Source organism: Heteronotia binoei, chromosome 2, assembly GCF_032191835.1.
Source record: "Heteronotia binoei isolate CCM8104 ecotype False Entrance Well chromosome 2, APGP_CSIRO_Hbin_v1, whole genome shotgun sequence".
NCBI classification, from domain to species: domain Eukaryota; kingdom Metazoa; phylum Chordata; class Lepidosauria; order Squamata; family Gekkonidae; genus Heteronotia; species Heteronotia binoei.
In genome coordinates, this window is record NC_083224.1 from 202,944,697 (window position 1) to 202,962,415 (window position 17,719).

General features: G+C 55.8%; 1 protein-coding gene across 1 annotated transcript in view; it reads right to left on the minus strand.

The window, feature by feature from the left end:
- The window catches only part of DPP9 (dipeptidyl peptidase 9), a 75,436-nt gene that overhangs the window by 28,726 nt on the left and 28,991 nt on the right, over positions 1–17,719 (minus strand). The window contains exons 10-15 of the mRNA XM_060232870.1: positions 16,969–17,069; positions 15,512–15,689; positions 14,035–14,200; positions 13,848–13,927; positions 12,143–12,295; positions 10,593–10,728 (exon numbers count right to left, since the gene is read on the minus strand). Coding sequence (XP_060088853.1) covers positions 10,593–10,728; positions 12,143–12,295; positions 13,848–13,927; positions 14,035–14,200; positions 15,512–15,689; positions 16,969–17,069 — 814 coding nt within the window. The remainder of the gene's footprint in view (positions 1–10,592; positions 10,729–12,142; positions 12,296–13,847; positions 13,928–14,034; positions 14,201–15,511; positions 15,690–16,968; positions 17,070–17,719) is intronic.

Sequence of the window (17,719 nt, forward strand, 5' to 3'; positions counted from 1 at the left end):
GCAACGAAGAGGATCGAAGCCAAGCATGTCGCCTTAGGGCAATGGAGGCGGCCATCGCCTTGGAAGTGCACCCCACAGAGTGACGGATGGTGTTTATCTGTTGCTTTGAAATCCTGTTGAGCTCCTGAAGTAGCTTGCAGGCTTGTTTCTGGGAGGGCTCAGGCAGGGCAGAGACTAGCGTATTCAGTTGGGAGGAGATATTGTGGGAATACGCGGCGAAGTATGCTAGGTAATTGTTGATCTTGGCAGTTGCCGTCGAGATTGAATACATTTTCCTTCCAAGAGTATCTAACTTCCTGCCTTCCTTCTCAGGGGGTACCGGGTGGCGGGTCTGTTTGGTTTTAGAAGATGAATGCACTATCAGAGAATTCGGTGCTGGATGGCTAAATAAAAATTTCGAATCCGGTGCTTGGATCCTATAAAGGGATTCGATTCGTTTTGAAGTCGGGGGAATGGAGGCTGGGTTGTCCCAAGCTTCTTTGATGGCTTCTAGGTGTACCGGCAGCATCGGCAGAAAGGAACCAGCAGGTAAATCTGAGTGCACCAGGTCGTGTACCACGTCTGTCACCTTGGGTGCATCCGAAGTCAGAGTTACGTTAAGTGCAGAGGCCATATTGGCAATCAAGTCCAGGTATGTCTTTGCCCCTTCGGAAGGTGACAAATCCGCGGGCTTGGCGATATCTGAAGCAGGGGACCCAGGGGACATGGACTGTATCGAATCCGATGATTGAGCTTCGGATTCAGCATCAGAGTCAGGTTCGGGTTCAGGTAGGTCCGGTCTGGTTGGAGTCGTGCTTTTGGGTTCCACTGGAATCGCACCCCTAGGTTTAGAAGTCGAAGTGGAAGGAGTCGGAGACGGCTGTCTCGGTGGTTGCTTGCTCCGTTGGACAGGAGTCGCTTCCTTGGATGGGTTCATGTGATAATCGGTTCGGTACCGAGAATGATGGTATCCGCAGCATGCATGGGATTCGATGGAAGGAGACCTTGAAGCATAATGGCGTCGCCTCGGGGACATGGATGGGGACCGAGATCTCGGGTTGTAGCGATGGCGGTCCCTCCCTCTACTAGGGGATCTCTCCGGGAAACGCGCATGATGGTACCTATATCTCTCCATGCTGGGAGACCTGGCTGGGAACCGATGCGCATCGAAGTACCTGTAAGCATCATGTTTGTGCTGGATGGGATTCGACATATCGCGGAACGATCTAGGATTGATGTGGTGTCGAGTCCACTGTTGCGGGTCTCGAATCGGCTCCAGCGCAGGGTCTAGCATGGATCCATGCGGGGAAGGGGATCGGGACGGAATGGGAATAACTTCTTCCGTCTGCTGGTGCGGCGACTCCGTAGCCGGGGTGGTCACTTCCTGGGTGTCGGATCCGGGAGTGGAAGGCTCGCATTGCGTCTCAGGCTCATTCTGTTGTTCGGAGGATTTTCTCGAGTCCTTCGGAATCTTCGGGTCCTTCGGGTCTGTCGGTTTCCGCGGAGCCTTCGGATCGGACGGTTTTCTCGAATCCTTCTGGCCCTTCGGGTCGGAATGCTTATGTTTCTTAGTGTGCTTCCCGCCCTTTGGTTTAGTCGCCGCGGCCGTTTGTTCTGACGTTCTCGCGCCGTCGCCGGCTTTCGCGGCATCGCCGGACTTATGCTTGCTGGGAGCAATGGCCACTGAAGCTGCCGACCTTGCGCCGTCCCCTTGGGGAGTCAGTAGGGGAGGCGACTTACTTGCTGACGAAGATTGCGACATATCAGGCTGGAGCACAGACTCCATTAAGTGGCTTCTGAGTCTAGCGGCTCTGTTTTTTCGCGCCTGTTTGCAAAATTGAAGGCAGTGCGCACAGGCGTCCACTTTATGGGATTCTCCCAAACAGAACAAGCAAAGCGAATGCCCGTCCGATGTAGGGATTTTCGCCCTACAGCGCGAGCACCTTTTGAAAGTTATTTTACTGTCCCTTCCTTCCATACGCCCGGGGGGGGGGGGTGGGGGTGGGGGAAGGGAGGTCTGAGGAAAAAGCGGGGAAGATATTTATCTAAATCTTTTTTTTTTTTTTTTTTTTTTTTGAAGATAAGAATATGAAGAAATAGCGAAGGATGAAAGAAGAGGAAACTTGAGGAAAACGAAGGCTAGATATCTGAGGTAAGTGAGGAGCGCAACGAGGTAGGACTATCCCGGGCGGCGGTTGGAAAGAAACTGAGTGGGTTGGGCGCCTCCCTCGCGCTACAGGCATGCGCAGTGGATGCCTGCTCCCCAGAGCGGGAGGGAGTGCGCGCCAAAAATAACGCCTAGGCTAGCTATTTAAAATCTCCGAGGTAGGGTTCGTCCTGATAGGAAAACCCATGTGTGGGACTGCACAGAGACCACGAAGAAGATCAGAAGTATTACAGTTCTGTCACTCCAACAAACTGGCTGGGCATTTTGGGTACATCAAGACCTTACATCTGGTCAACAGGCAGTTTTGGTGGCCCTCCATGAAAAAGGACATATCCGAATTTGTGTCTACCTGCCCTATTTGCATAATGGCTAAAAGAAGGGGAGGGAAACCCCCTGGGCACTCAAACCGCTGGAGTCCGCCTCTAGACCCTGGTCGATAGTCTCCATGGACTCTATTGTAGAACTACCGCCCTCTCATGGCAAAACAGTAATATTGGTGGTAGTAGATACTTTTTCCAAACAAGCCCACTTTATTCCCTGTGCACAACTCCCCACCGCAAAAAAGCTGGCTTATTTATTCTTCAACCATGTAGCCAAGCTACACTCAATCCCTGACAAGGTGATTAGTGACCGTGGCCCGCAATTCGTTGCTAACTTCTGGCGGGAGTTCTGTAAACTGATGGGCATGGAGCAAGGGTTGAGTTCCGCCTACCACCCACAGATGGACGGACAGACTGAGCGGATGAACGGGCTTCTAGAGCAGTACTTAAGGTGCTATATTAACCACCAACAATCCAACTGGGTGGAACTGTTGCCCTTTGCAGAGTACTGCTATAACAACAGTGTCCACAGCTCCACCAAAGCCTCCCCCTTCCAGACTGTGAGTGGGTATGAGGGAAAGCCCCTCCTGCTGCTACCAGGGGGGGAAGTAAAGAAAGAGGCGAGCCCTTTTGATCAATGGTGGTGCACACTGACGAAGAGTTGGAAGGAAATACAGGAGAATTTGGAAGTAGCCAAAGAAGCTTACAAAAAGCAATATGACAAAAGCCATGTCCCTGTCTGGGATTTCAAAGTAGGAGACTCAGTGTTTGTGTCTACAAAAAACCTTCCACTCACTCAACCATCCAAAAAGTTGGCTTACAAATACCTGGGTCCTTTTAAGATCAAGAGGGTGATAAATAAAGTTACTGTAGAGCTGGATTTGCCAAAGATGTTTAGTAAAGTGCACCCTGTCTTTCATTGCAGTCTTCTTCGGAAAGACCCCGGTTGTTCCCCTTGGCATCCTCGGCCGGAAGCACCTCAACCTATCCAGGTGAGGAGCCAGAGTCACCATGAGATCCAGGAAATCTTGGACTCAAAGCTTAAACATGGGAAGCTGTATTATCTAATTAGATGGAAATATTTCCCTCCTAGTGAAAATGAGTGGGTAGCAGAGAAAGATCTGTCAGCCCCTGACCTTATCAGGAAATTTCTATCTAAACACCCTCAGAGACCGAGAGGGTCAGCTTAGGGGGGGCAGTATGTCGAGATCGACTAATAACGACTTAAGACTGGGGGATCATGGCCTAAGCAATAGGCCCTGTTAAAATCATAATGGATCCACTGCTGCTAATGTTCTACCTTAGTTGCTCCCCTTCCCCCCTTTTCTTATTTTGATTTGTAACTGGTGTCAAGGAACTAGCTGGCACCTTTTCAGGGCCTGAGGTGGGGGGAGGCCCTGCATAACAATTCAAGAGCATTTGCTAGCCATCGTCTGAGAAAGTATCTAGTAGTTGTATGTGAATGTTTCCTCCTGTAAACCCCCCCCCCCCGTAGGAATGTTTTTGAAGTGTACCTTAAAACCCATGTATCCATGTATTGGTTTCATTCTTAGCAAGCTAGAGGCTTGCGCCAGAGTACCAGTTATCAATAAATGAAGACTTAGTATCAACTTTGACTCATTATTGAATCCGTCGACTTGAAACACCCAGTGTAATTTTCAGGTCACTGAGTTGGAAGAGAACAGTTTCCGAAGAGTGTGGAGGTAAGTGGTTGCTTGATGGGGGCATAAGAGTCATCAGGAGAAAGATGGCGGCGGCAGCAGCAAGCTGAGTGTACCTCTCTGGATATCGCAAGTTTTAATTGGTTCTATATATTCTATTTTCCTTCTGATAAAGGGCTTTTATTTTCTGGGCCAGCTGTCCTACTCCCTTACTTAGTGTTTGACTTAAAAAGTGTCTAATGAAGTGCATTTTTCGTGGCTACTACGGGAGCAGCCAAACGGCCTCGGGAGTTTGAAGACTCAAATTTACAGCCAGCCCAGAAGCAAACAAAGAGAGGGGATTATTTTACTGCTGGTAAAAATGATTTCTAGGCCATTCCTGTTTCCAGTTGTTACTCACCTCTGGCAGGAATTGAAAGTGATGAAAGTGAAGAGTAGGGTGACCATAATGTCTGAAGGCCAGCCAGGGACACCTGGGGGGGGGGGGGGAGGTAGGGGTGCGTGCGCGCGAAGCGCGCGCGCCGCCGGAAACAGGAAGTGACGTCACTTCCGGTGACGTCACTTCCGGTGATGTCATGCCACCGCCGGAAGCAGGAAGTGACACCACTTCCTGTGACATCATTTCCCCCGCGTCACCTGCCGGAAACGGGAAGTGACATCACTTCCTCTGACATCACTTCCCCCAAATGACATCATTTCCCCCAAATGCCACTGCCGGAAACAGGAAGTGACTTCACAGCACTTCCTGTGACGTCCCCAAAAATCCCCCAAATATCACCGCCGGAAACAATTTTGTTCTCAAATCCTGTATATACTTCATCAGTATATGGGATAAGGCACTTTCTCAACTGTGCTGCATAATGCAGCCTATTTATTTTGTCCTGTTTGCTCTGTTGGCTCTATCTGCGCCACCTTCATCACTTTCGGGGTGTGGATCCCCCAGTGGGGTGCTCTCCCGACTCCCTCCGCCGGCTGTTTCTGATAGCCCTGCGCCCCCTCTTTCATTTGATATGTGTCCCGTGCGGGTGCCACCCTCCCGCCGGGAGATGCCGCAAAATGAGCCCCCTTGAGGCTTATGGCGGCAGGGCTCGGGGGAAGCGAGCTAGACTGCTGTTCTTTTGAGGGGTTATAGAGTGTTTCGAGCCCATCCCTGTGGCATCGGTCTCATCGTTGTGGGACCCAGGGGGCCGGCGCAGCGGCCCGCCGAAGCAGCCTGTCACTAATAACACAGGTCGAGATGCAGGACAGGAACCCGGAAGTGACCGACAGGCTGCTTCAGCAGGCCGCTGCGCCGGCCCCCTGGGCCCCACAATGATGGGACCGATGCCACAGGGACGGGCTCGAAACACTCTATAACCCCTCAAAAGAACAGCAGTCTAGCTCGCTTCCCCCGAGCCCTGCCGCCATAAGCCTCAAGGGGGCTCATTTTGCGGCATCTCCCGGCGGGAGGGTGGCACCCGCACGGGACACATATCAAATGAAAGAGGGAGCGCAGGGCTATCAGAAACAGCCGGCGGAGGGAGTCGGGAGACCACTCCACTGGGGGATCCACACCCCGAAAGTGATGAAGGTGGCGCAGATAGAGCCAACAGAGCCAACAGGACAAAATAAATAGGCTGCATTATGCAGCACAGTTGAGAAAGTGCCTTATCCCATATACTGATGAAGTAAATACAGGATCTGAGAACAAAATTGCACTAGAAGACACAAACACAAAGCTCCCTTACACTGAATCAGTGCTTGGGTCCACCAAAGTCAGTATTGTCACATAAGAGAAGCCCTGTTGGATCAGGCCAGTGGCCCATCCAGTCCAACACTCTGCGTCACATAAGAACATAAGAGAAGCCCTGTTGGATCAGGCCAGTGGCCCATCCAGTCCAACACTCTGTGTCACACTTAAGAACATAAGAGAAGCCCTGTTGGATCAGGCCAGTGGCCCATCCAGTCCAACACTCTGCGTCACATAAGAACATAAGAGAAGCCCTGTTGGATCAGGCCAGTGGCCCATCCAGTCCAACACTCTGCATCACATAAGAACATAAGAGAAGCCCTGTTGGATCAGGCCAGTGGCCCATCCAGTCCAACACTCTGTGTCACATAAGAACATAAGAGAAGCCCTGTTGGATGAGGCCAGTGGCCCATCCAGTCCAACACTCTGCGTCACATAAGAACATAACAGAAGCCCTGTTGGATCAGGCCAGTGGCCCATCCAGTCCAACACTCTGTGTCACACTTAAGAACATAAGAGAAGCCCTGTTGGATCAGGCCAGTGGCCCATCCAGTCCAACACTCTGTGTCACACTTAAGAACATAAGAGAAGCCCTGTTGGATCAGGCCAGTGGCCCATCCAGTCCAACACTCTGCGTCACATAAGAACATAAGAGAAGCCCTGTTGGATCAGGCCAGTGGCCCATCCAGTCCAACACTCTGCGTCACATAAGAACATAACAGAAGCCCTGTTGGATCAGGCCAGTGGCCCATCCAGTCCAACACTCTGTGTCACATAAGAACATAAGGAAGGAAGGAAGGAAGGAAGGAAGGAAGGAAGGAAGGAAGGAAGGAAGGAAGGAAGGAAGGAAGGAAGGAAGGAAGGAAGGAAGGAAGGAAGGAAGGGAGGAAGGGAGGGAGGGAGGGAGAAAGGGAGGGAGGGAAGAAGGGAAGAAAGAAAGGAAGGAAGGAAGGAAGGAAGGAAGGAAGGAAGGAAGGAAGGAAGGAAGGAAGGAAGGAAGGAAGGAAGGAAGGAAGGAGGAAGGAAGGAGGAAGGAAGGAAGGAAGGAGGGAAGGAAGAAAGGAAGGAGGGAGGGAAGAAAGGAAGGCAAACCCCCAACCGCCAGCCCCCCCCCCCGCTTTCGGCCCCCTTACCTACGGCGGCGGCGAGTCCAGCGGCGGCGGCAGCGGCGGCGAGTCCGGCGGCGGCGGCGGAGAGGCCTTTCCGATGCCCTCCCGGGCCTCCGCCAGCACGGGGGGGGGGTGGTAGAGGCCGGGGAAGCGTCGGAAAGGCCCGCGGGGGTCGCTGGAGGGCCTCAAGCGACCCCCGCGGGCCTTTCCGACGCCCTCCCGGGCGGAGGAGGACGGGGGGTGGGGGTTGAGAGCCCCGGGGAAGCGTCGGAAAGGCCCGCGGGGGTCGCTGGAGGCCCTCCAGCGACCCCCGCGGGCCTTTCCGACGCCCTCCCGGGGGAGGAGGACGGGGGGTGGGGGTTTCGAGCCCCGGGGAAGCGTCGGAAAGGCCCGCGGGGGTCGCTGGAGGGCCTCCAGCGACCCCCGCGGGCCTTTCCGAAGCCCTCCCGGGGGAGGAGGACGGGGGGGTGGGGGTTTCGAGCCCCGGGGAAGCGTCGGAAAGGCCCGCGGGGGTCGCTGGAGGGCCTCCAGCGACCCCCGCGGGCCTTTCCGACGCCCTCCCGGGGGAGGAGGACGGGGGGTGGGGGTTGAGAGCCCCGGGGAAGCGTCGGAAAGGCCCGCGGGGGTCGCTGGAGGGCCTCCAGCGACCCCCGCGGGCCTTTCCGACGCCCTCCCGGGGGAGGAGGACGGGGGGTGGGGGTTGAGAGCCCCGGGGAAGCCTCGGAAAGGCCCGCGGGGGTCGCTGGAGGCCCTCCAGCGACCCCCGCGGGCCTTTCCAAAGCCCTCCCGGGGGAGGAGGACGGGGGGTGGGGGTTGAGAGCCCCGGGGAAGCCTCGGAAAGGCCCGCGGGGGTCGCTGGAGGGCCTCCAGCGACCCCCGCGGGCCTTTCCGAAGCCCTCCCGGGGGAGGAGGACGGGGGGTGGGGGTTGAGAGCCCCGGGGAAGCGTCGGAAAGGCCCGCGGGGGTCGCTGGAGGCCCTCCAGCGACCCCCGCGGGCCTTTCCGACGCCCTCCCGGGGGAGGAGGACGGGGGGTGGGGGTTGAGAGCCCCGGGGAAGCCTCGGAAAGGCCCGCGGGGGTCGCTGGAGGCCCTCCAGCGACCCCCGCGGGCCTTTCCGACGCCCTCCCGGGAGAGGAGGACGGGGGGGTGGGGGTTGAGAGCCCCGGGGAAGCGTCGGAAAGGCCCGCGGGGGTCGCTGGAGGCCCTCCAGCGACCCCCGCGGGCCTTTCCGAAGCCCTCCCGGGGGAGGAGGACGGGGGGTGGGGGTTTCGAGCCCCGGGGAAGCGTCGGAAAGGCCCGCGGGGGTCGCTGGAGGGCCTCCAGCGACCCCCGCGGGCCTTTCCGACGCCCTCCCGGGGGAGGAGGACGGGGGGTGGGGGTTGAGAGCCCCGGGGAAGCCTCGGAAAGGCCCGCGGGGGTCGCTGGAGGCCCTCCAGCGACCCCCGCGGGCCTTTCCGACGCCCTCCCGGGGGAGGAGGACGGGGGGTGGGGGTTTCGAGCCCCGGGGAAGCGTCGGAAAGGCCCGCGGGGGTCGCTGGAGGCCCTCCAGCGACCCCCGCGGGCCTTTCCGAAGCCCTCCCGGGGGAGGAGGACGGGGGGTGGGGGTTTCGAGCCCCGGGGAAGCGTCGGAAAGGCCCGCGGGGGTCGCTGGAGGGCCTCCAGCGACCCCCGCGGGCCTTTCCGACGCCCTCCCGGGGGAGGAGGACGGGGGGTGGGGGTTGAGAGCCCCGGGGAAGCGTCGGAAAGGCCCGCGGGGGTCGCTGGAGGGCCTCCAGCGACCCCCGCGGGCCTTTCCGACGCCCTCCCGGGGGAGGAGGACGGGGGGTGGGGGTTGAGAGCCCCGGGGAAGCCTCGGAAAGGCCCGCGGGGGTCGCTGGAGGCCCTCCAGCGACCCCCGCGGGCCTTTCCAAAGCCCTCCCGGGGGAGGAGGACGGGGGGTGGGGGTTGAGAGCCCCGGGGAAGCCTCGGAAAGGCCCGCGGGGGTCGCTGGAGGGCCTCCAGCGACCCCCGCGGGCCTTTCCGAAGCCCTCCCGGGGGAGGAGGACGGGGGGTGGGGGTTGAGAGCCCCGGGGAAGCGTCGGAAAGGCCCGCGGGGGTCGCTGGAGGCCCTCCAGCGACCCCCGCGGGCCTTTCCGACGCCCTCCCGGGGGAGGAGGACGGGGGGTGGGGGTTGAGAGCCCCGGGGAAGCCTCGGAAAGGCCCGCGGGGGTCGCTGGAGGCCCTCCAGCGACCCCCGCGGGCCTTTCCGACGCCCTCCCGGGAGAGGAGGACGGGGGGTGGGGGTTGAGAGCCCCGGGGAAGCGTCGGAAAGGCCCGCGGGGGTCGCTGGAGGCCCTCCAGCGACCCCCGCGGGCCTTTCCGAAGCCCTCCCGGGGGAGGAGGACGGGGGGTGGGGGTTTCGAGCCCCGGGGAAGCGTCGGAAAGGCCCGCGGGGGTCGCTGGAGGGCCTCCAGCGACCCCCGCGGGCCTTTCCGACGCCCTCCCGGGGGAGGAGGACGGGGGGTGGGGGTTGAGAGCCCCGGGGAAGCCTCGGAAAGGCCCGCGGGGGTCGCTGGAGGCCCTCCAGCGACCCCCGCGGGCCTTTCCGACGCCCTCCCGGGGGAGGAGGACGGGGGGTGGGGGTTTCGAGCCCCGGGGAAGCGTCGGAAAGGCCCGCGGGGGTCGCTGGAGGCCCTCCAGCGACCCCCGCGGGCCTTTCCGAAGCCCTCCCGGGGGAGGAGGACGGGGGGTGGGGGTTGAGAGCCCCGGGGAAGCGTCGGAAAGGCCCGCGGGGGTCGCTGGAGGGCCTCCAGCGACCCCCGCGGGCCTTTCCGACGCCCTCCCGGGAGAGGAGGACGGGGGGTGGGGGTTGAGAGCCCCGGGGAAGCGTCGGAAAGGCCCGCGGGGGTCGCTGGAGGGCCTCCAGCGACCCCCGCGGGCCTTTCCGACGCCCTCCCGGGGGAGGAGGACGGGGGGTGGGGGTTGAGAGCCCCGGGGAAGCCTCGGAAAGGCCCGCGGGGGTCGCTGGAGGGCCTCCAGCGACCCCCGCGGGCCTTTCCGACGCCCTCCCGGGCCTCCGCCGCCACCGCCGGGCCCCGTGCGCGGGCGGGAAAGGCGGCGAGTGAGGGAGGGAGCGTCCCTGCGCGTGCGCAGGGCGATCTGCGCACGCGCAGGGTCGCTCCCTCCCTCCCTCGCCACCTTCCCCGCCCGGGCGCGCGGCCCCCGGCTCTCTGGCTGGCTAAACCGGGACCTCTTAATGGTCCCGGTATACCCAGCCCGGGAGCCGTGAATTGGGGGCCAGAACCGTGAAAGTCCCGGGAGACCGGGACGGTCTGGCCACCCTAGTGAAGAGACAGCGGCTACTTTATTTGCAGAGCCAACAGAGGAAGCTGTGTGCAATTATCCTGAACTCGCCTCTCTAACAGTAGCTAACGTTTCATTCATTGAAAGAAATTAAGATAGGGGCATAATAGAGTGGTCCTTGGGAGTCACAGAGGGCACTCAAACAAAAAGTGGGAAAGCATATTGATCTTTTCGGACTCCTTTAACACTCAAACCACCCCTGACTCTTCAACTCAGCCCTAGTTTGGGGCCTGGCCTTTGAGAAACCCACCACAGGTCGGGAGCAGGAGAAAGAGAGAAACTCACTGGCTGCCTCCATCATGCTGGCCCAGAATTTCGGCTGCTTGTGAAGGGGGTCGTCATCTGGCCCGCTGAGTTTGTAAACATGCACGCAGGGGGGAGTGCTGACACTGCTGTAGTGGCTGATGAACATGTCGAAATTCTGCAAGAGGAGGACACCAGCCGGGTTAGTGTGTGGGTGGAGGAGGTTTCACTCCACCCTATGCGTTTCCTTCCTGGAGCCGTCAGAGTGGATATAACCTCCCCCCAAGGAAGAAGAAGACTGCAGATTTATAGCCTGCCCTTCTCTCTGAATCAGTCTTAGAGCGGCTCACAATCTCTTTTATCTCCTTTCCCCACAACAGACACCCTGTGAGGTGGGTGGGGCTGGAGAGGGCTCTCAGAGCAGCTGCCCTTTCAAGGACAGAGGCTCAGAGCGGCCTACAATCTCCTTTCCCTTCCTCCCCCACAACAGACACCCTGTGAGATGGGTGGGGCTGAGAGAGCTCTCCCAGAAGCTGCCCTTTCAAGTACAACTCCTACAAGAGCTATGGCTGACCCAAGGCCATTCCAGCAGGTGCAAGTGGAGGAGTGGGGAATCAAACCTGGTTCTCCCAGATAAGACTCTGTACACTTAACCACTGCACCAAACTGGCTCTCTTCTTCTATCTTAACTTCTTCTATTCTAACCGGCTCTTCCTCCAGTGGAAGATGCTCTCCAGCTGGAGGGATGAACAACCGAAGCTGCCTTGTGCTGAAGCAGATCATCGGTCCGTCTAGTCAGACTGGCAGCAGCTCTGCGGGGTTTCAGGGAAAGTGGTCTTCCCCATCACCTACTGCCATATTCTCTCAACTGGAGATGCCATCAGGGATGTACCCTGAGAACTTCAGCATGCCACCCAATGCTCTGACACTGAGCCACGGCCCCTCCCCTGACTCATCGTCTACTGTGGAGACAGATCAAGGTGAGTAGCCATGTCGGTCGGTCTGCAGCAGATACTGAAGGAGGGAGCAGTGACTCACGAACACTCCTCCCCTGCCAAAGATGTTGTTAGTTGCCATCTCAGCTGGCAGCCCTCTTCTGTCCTCCTGCACTTCGTTCACCCTCTTAACAAGTGCCATCCACTGCCTCAGCTGAAAGCCTGGTGAAAGAGCTCTGTTTTACAGGCCCTGCGGAATTAGAGCAGATTCCACAGGGCCCAGATCTCCAGGGGGAGGAGCTCATCCCACCAGGCAGGGGCCAGGGCTGAAAAGGCCCCCTCGTCGAGGCCAGAGGGATGTCTCTGGGGCTGGGTATCACCAGAAGTTGTTGGGTCGCTAATCGTTAGGACCTACAGGGCTCATACATAATGTAACTCTACATCACCCGGAGCCCAGATGGCAAAATTCTAGTACTCATGACTCTATAGAAAAAGTACTGTCATTTTTTGTTCTATGAAGACCTAATCATAATAAAAACAAGGGGACTTTTAAAAGCACTGTACAGACACCACAAAAGCAGTTTATGTACATTATCTCATCATAATAACAAATTTTTGAATGGCAGCAGAATTAGGGCTCTGGACAAAGGGACAGACCTGGCTCATGGAACAGCTGTGAGAGAAACCCAAGGAGGTGAGCCGTACGATCTCCCCGGGAGTCTCGTAGCTGACAACGTAGAGGTGATGTTCCAGAGGGGTGTCCTTGGTGCCCTGGAAGTACACCAGCTTTGTTTCTTCATTCACCCAGATCTGCAACAGAGAAGAACTGTTTTAAGATTCTGACACGATGGGAAAGCACCACTGTGATGTGCGCATGGACTTGTCAGGGGAAGGTGAGGTACGATGCTGCACAAAGTTTGATAATGTCCTCTTCTGCCAAAAGGAGTCCTAAAGAGATACAGAGTGGTAAAGCGGCAGTACTGCAGTCCTAAACTCTGCTCACGACCTGAGTTCGATTCTAGCGGAAGCTGGATTCAGATAGCCGGCTCAAGGTTGACTCAGCCTTCCCTCCTTCCGAGGTTGGTAAAAGGAGTCCCCAACTTGCTGGGGGGAAAGTGTAGATGACTGGGGAAGGCAATGGCAAACCACCCCGTAAAAAGTCTGCTGTGAAAATGTGAAAGCAACATCACTCTGGCATCGGAAATGAGTGGTGCTTGCACAGAGGACGACCTTTACCTTTTTAGCAGAAGAGAAGGCTTATCCACTATGTGCCTCAGGTGCCAGAGGGACAAGGGGTGTCAGGCAGCCATCTGGAGCAGCACCCCTGGCCTGTGCTGAGACTGGGGTCCTGCCTGCCCCCCCCCCCCATCACCACGAAGGCAGAAAGCAAGAAGGCAGAGCCAGCTATGTAAAATGTTCACCCAACCTCTCTCAGGCCTCCAGCTGGCCAAGGGAGATAAAAGAACATCAGTGATAAAATTCAACGCCAACCCCACCCCCCTCCAAAAACAAAGTAAAGCAACTGGTCCTAGTAACATGTCAAGGACATGCCAGGCTGCCTGGTGCTGAATCGCACCATTGGGCCCTCGAGGACAGTGCTGTCTATCAGACTGGCAAAGGCTCTCCAGGGTCCCCAAACGAGGTCTTTCACATCACCTGCAGCCTGGTCCTTTTAACTGGAAATGCTGGGGAATGAATCTGGGACCTTCTGCATGCCAACCACTGAGCCATAGCCCCTCCCCATGGACTGGTGGGACTATCACCAATTTCCTCCGGAGAGCTGTTCTTCAAATCCGTTTGCTTCTGCTGTTACTGCCCTGTGTCAGGTTCTGCACACTTGTCACCAATGAACACTCCTTCTCCATTAGTAAGTTTGTTTATTAAGTGATCAAGCAGTGATCCTTTCTGCTGAAACTGATGCAGGAAGCCTCGGTCCCTACAGTTATAGGTTTGGGTCTCCATCCATGATACATTCAAAGTGCAAAGCGCAAAGATCAGCCAATGGGTTTTCCTTTCCACCCCCCAACATTCCAGGTCTCCTTGCAGCAGAGAAACAAAAGCACACATTCTCCAGGAACAAGATAACAGGCATGGACCTTGGTCTCCCATTCCTAGGGTGGAAATGGCTGCGTTCAAGGTATAGACATGATAGTCAGAGACAAGCAGAGCAGGCAGGTAAGAGCTAAGCAGGACCCTGAGAGATTACATGAAGTCATTTGTGAAGTAACTGAAACATGGCAAGAAGCACTCTTGACACCTTGCACCTTTGGGAAGGGCAGGGTAAGAACATTCCAAACAAAAGACACCCCCAGCAAAATGTGGCGGGGAACGCCAACCACATGCAGCCCTGGCTACCTCATACCTTGGATCCATGCCTGGCCAGAACTTCCCATTCGCCAGCAGTTAGGGCAATCTCTTCCCTGATCGGGCATTTGAAGTCCCCTGAAAAAGAGAAGGAATGTGACCCAAAGGCCAAACACCAGGCAGGTTTCCCAGGGACCTCAAAGGCGAGACCTATGGTGGGGAGGGAGGTGGATCTGTCAGATCACCTTTGCTTGGGACGTAGGGCCGCGTCCAGTCATAGCTGTCCCTCTTCAGGATGGCCGTGACCCTGTACAGATGGCAGAACCCGGTCTTGCATTCGTTGGCGCGGATGAAGCAGAGTTCGTCCTCCTTTCCCTCGGGCTGGCAGAAAGGGTAAAAGATGTCGTGCACCTACCAACGAGAGAATGGGGGAAGTGACTGAATGCAGCAGTAGGGAGATAATGTCATGGTTGGCCACAGTCTGATGCCATAAAACACCCATAAAATCCTGACTGACTGCTCCGGTTTTTGAGGACTTAAAATTGTGACAACCATCAGCATTCCTGAAAATACAGGCTGCGGAGTTTTTGGAGGCCACACTGTCCCTGTCTGGAGGAGCTAGTCTTGCCCGTTGGAATTATTTATGGCAATGGAGTCACACCATCCTAACATGTTCAGGGAAACTATGCAGAAAGTTGTCATGAACTACTAGCTTAAAAAAAGAAGGCAGAATCAAGTAGAGAGTCTGAAATGGTGCCAAAGAGTCTGCTGGACTTTCAGGAGAAGACATTGAATCTCAGAGTGGTTCACAATCTCCTTTCCCTTCCTCCCCCACAACAGACACCCTGTGAGGCGGGTGGGGCTGAGAGGGCCCTTTCAAGGACTGACCCAAGGACATTCCAGCAGCTGGAAGTGGGAAATCAAACCCACTTCTCCCAGATAAGAGTCCACACACTTAACCACCACACCAAACTGTCTCAAAGTGGCAGGAGGAGAAGGGAATCCTAAAGACCTGTCTCGGCCCATATCCCTGTTAGGCAGACCTCAGATTTGCAGGCTTCCTGTAGCAAAGCCTTCTGGGTTGAACCAAGAGCACAAGTCTGGGCAGAGACTGGAGGCTGGAGCTCTGGCCTGGCTTGCAAAACTGCCTCCTTTATTTACTGTATTTTAACCTTGCCTTTCTCCCCAGTGGGGATCCAAAGCAGCCTATGTTGTTCCTCTCACCTCCCATTTACCCTCACAACAATCTGGGGAGGTAGGCTGGGGAACATGGGACTGGTCCTTGGTCGCTCAGCAAGCTTCCACAACAGAGCAAGAATTCAAACCTGGTTCTTCATGATCCTAGTCTGACACTCTCCCCATGACACAGCAGTGGCTCTCAAGTCAAAGCATTTGGACCACTTACGCACACCAGTCACATGTCTTTGAGTTGCCCAGTACCTCTGGCAACCAGCAGGGAGTGGTGGTGGGGACTTAACGGCAGCAATGCAGAGATACTCTGGAACTGGGGCAAAAACTCTATGGCAGAAGACATTTTTTACCATAGAGTTTTTGCCCCAATACCAGAGTGCCCCCACACTACAAGAGGGCCACTTCTGGCATACATCAGAAGCTACACTGCCAGGCTGCCCGGCTAGGCCTCCGCCTCCCTGTGCCCTCAAACGCCTGCTCTGGCTGCTCGGATTCGTGACTGGAGGCTTCTTTCCCACAGCTGGCCCTTACATTGATCCACACGTCGGTGACCTCCTCATAGATGATGAAGGGCTGGACATTTTCAGGCACAGCTCTGGCGAATTCCAAGCGCTGCTCCTCGCTCTCCGGGATGGGGATGAAGAGCGTGGGGGGGAGGAGGACCACTTGGAGTTGCTGCTGAGGTCGGTCCAGGAACATGGCCCAGGCGCTGAGCAAAAGTGGGGGGAGGGGAAAGAGAGAAAGAACAAGCACGTCTGAGGCTGCCGGAACAGATTCTGCCCCAGGGAAAGCAAAACTGGAACCTGGTGGCAGCTTCCTTCCTTTATTTAACAGCCTCAGTCTTACAAACACCATCCTCTGTTTCCATCCCTGCATAGAAGTCACGGCTGTCAAAAATACCAAGATCAGCATCAGCTAGCAAAGAAGGCACAGAAACAAGGGAAATCTTGGAAACTATCACCAGCTGCATCCGCAGATCTCTCAAAGGGGCACTCAACACACCAACCCAAGAGAATACAACAGGGGTGGCCAACAGCAGCTCTCCAGAGGTTTTTTGCCTACCACTCCCATCAGCCCCAGCCACTGGCCATGCTGGTTGGGGCTGATGGGAGTTGTAGGCAAAAAACATCTGGAAAGCTACCGTTGGCCACCCCTGGAACACAGGATAGAGATTCAGATGCCCCAGATTCTCATTCACAAAACCTCTCTGACTAGGGTACTCATTGGACTCTACCCACCAGAACAGCAGAGGTAATTTTTTAAGTGGAACAGGCTTTCTCGAGAGGTGGTGGGCTCTCCTTCTTTGGAGGTCTTTAAAGAAAGGCTAGATGGCCATCTGACAGCAAGGCTGATTCTGTGAACTCAGGTAGATGATGAGGGGAAAGGCAGGAAGGGTTACATCAGTGCTTAGTTCCTGTGGCCCCTTCTTACACACCCAGGGAAATGCTGATCATCACTTTAGGGTCAGGAAGCAATCTTTCCCCAGGCCAGTTTGGCCAGGGATCCTGGAGGTTTTCTACCATTTTCTGGACATGGAAATTCTGGTCATTATGGGTATGGGGAGGAAGTACTTGTGAACTTCCTGCACTGTGCAGGGGGTTGGACTAGATGACCCTGGAGGTGCCTGCCAATTCTACAAGTCTATGATTTAGCCTGGCCAAAAGAAAAGCCCTCTGATATTTGGGAACAGTCGGCTGATGAAGATAATATGGGAGGGTAAGAGGGGCGCAATGTCAAAAGATAGCACAGAGCATGCTCTACAAGCCCAATCAAGAACCAATTAATGGTGTAACAGCTCCATCGCTCTGTCCAAGGATTGTCTAGCAGCCTACAGGCCAACAGACGGGAAGCATGAAGGGGACCGCCCTAAAAAAAGTTTGGGTTTAAGACTGGACCATGAAGATCAGGAACATGCAGGGACGGAAATGTTAATTCCACAGATGCTGGGGCTCAGATGGGCATGCATACCCCATAGAAAATGTACTTACTATTTCCCATCCCGGGTCCACCCAGCCCGCGCAATGTACTCCACCCTTGGGAACATCGTAGCAAATGGGTGCACCAGCTCCTTGTCTTGGGCACAGACCATCTGCAGAAGCAGGAAAATGTATTTTTAAAACAGTGCAAGCAGACCAATATGTACTTCTGTAGTTTATTTTTTTAAAAAAAGAACCGTTTAAGACATTGCATGCCCATGAAAACTCAGCCAAGACTCAGCCAAGAAATGCAATTAAAATATGGGTCTTCCCCTCCCTTATCTTGACATATGTTCCATATTTGGCCTTGTTTCTTTCAGCTTGCAGTTCCACCCCTGCCTCCTCCACATCTCATTCCACCAGCCCTTTGGCTTCAGAGTAGTGCATGGGCTCCTCCACTCACAAGGGCAACAAAACTGGGTCTGTGGTTTTAGGGCAAAAATTGCTACCGATACGATGCAAGCTCTATGCGTTGTCCAGCTTAGGTTATAATGAAATGTTACTCCTAGATATTTAAAAAAAATTCACCCGAGCTATTTCAGTGTTACCTGTTGTCCATTTTTTGTGGCTTCCAACCTTTCGAAAAGACTGATCCTTTGTGTTTTGAATAATTAATAGTTAATGCACTCTCTTGACAAAATTTATGGAAAGCTTGTGAAGAGAATAGAGGTCCTCAACCATTGGTCTGTGGACTGGTACTAGTTCGTTGCCTGATAGCAACCAGGCCACCTAGCTGAGGACCTGGGCGGTGGTGTTCCCTCTA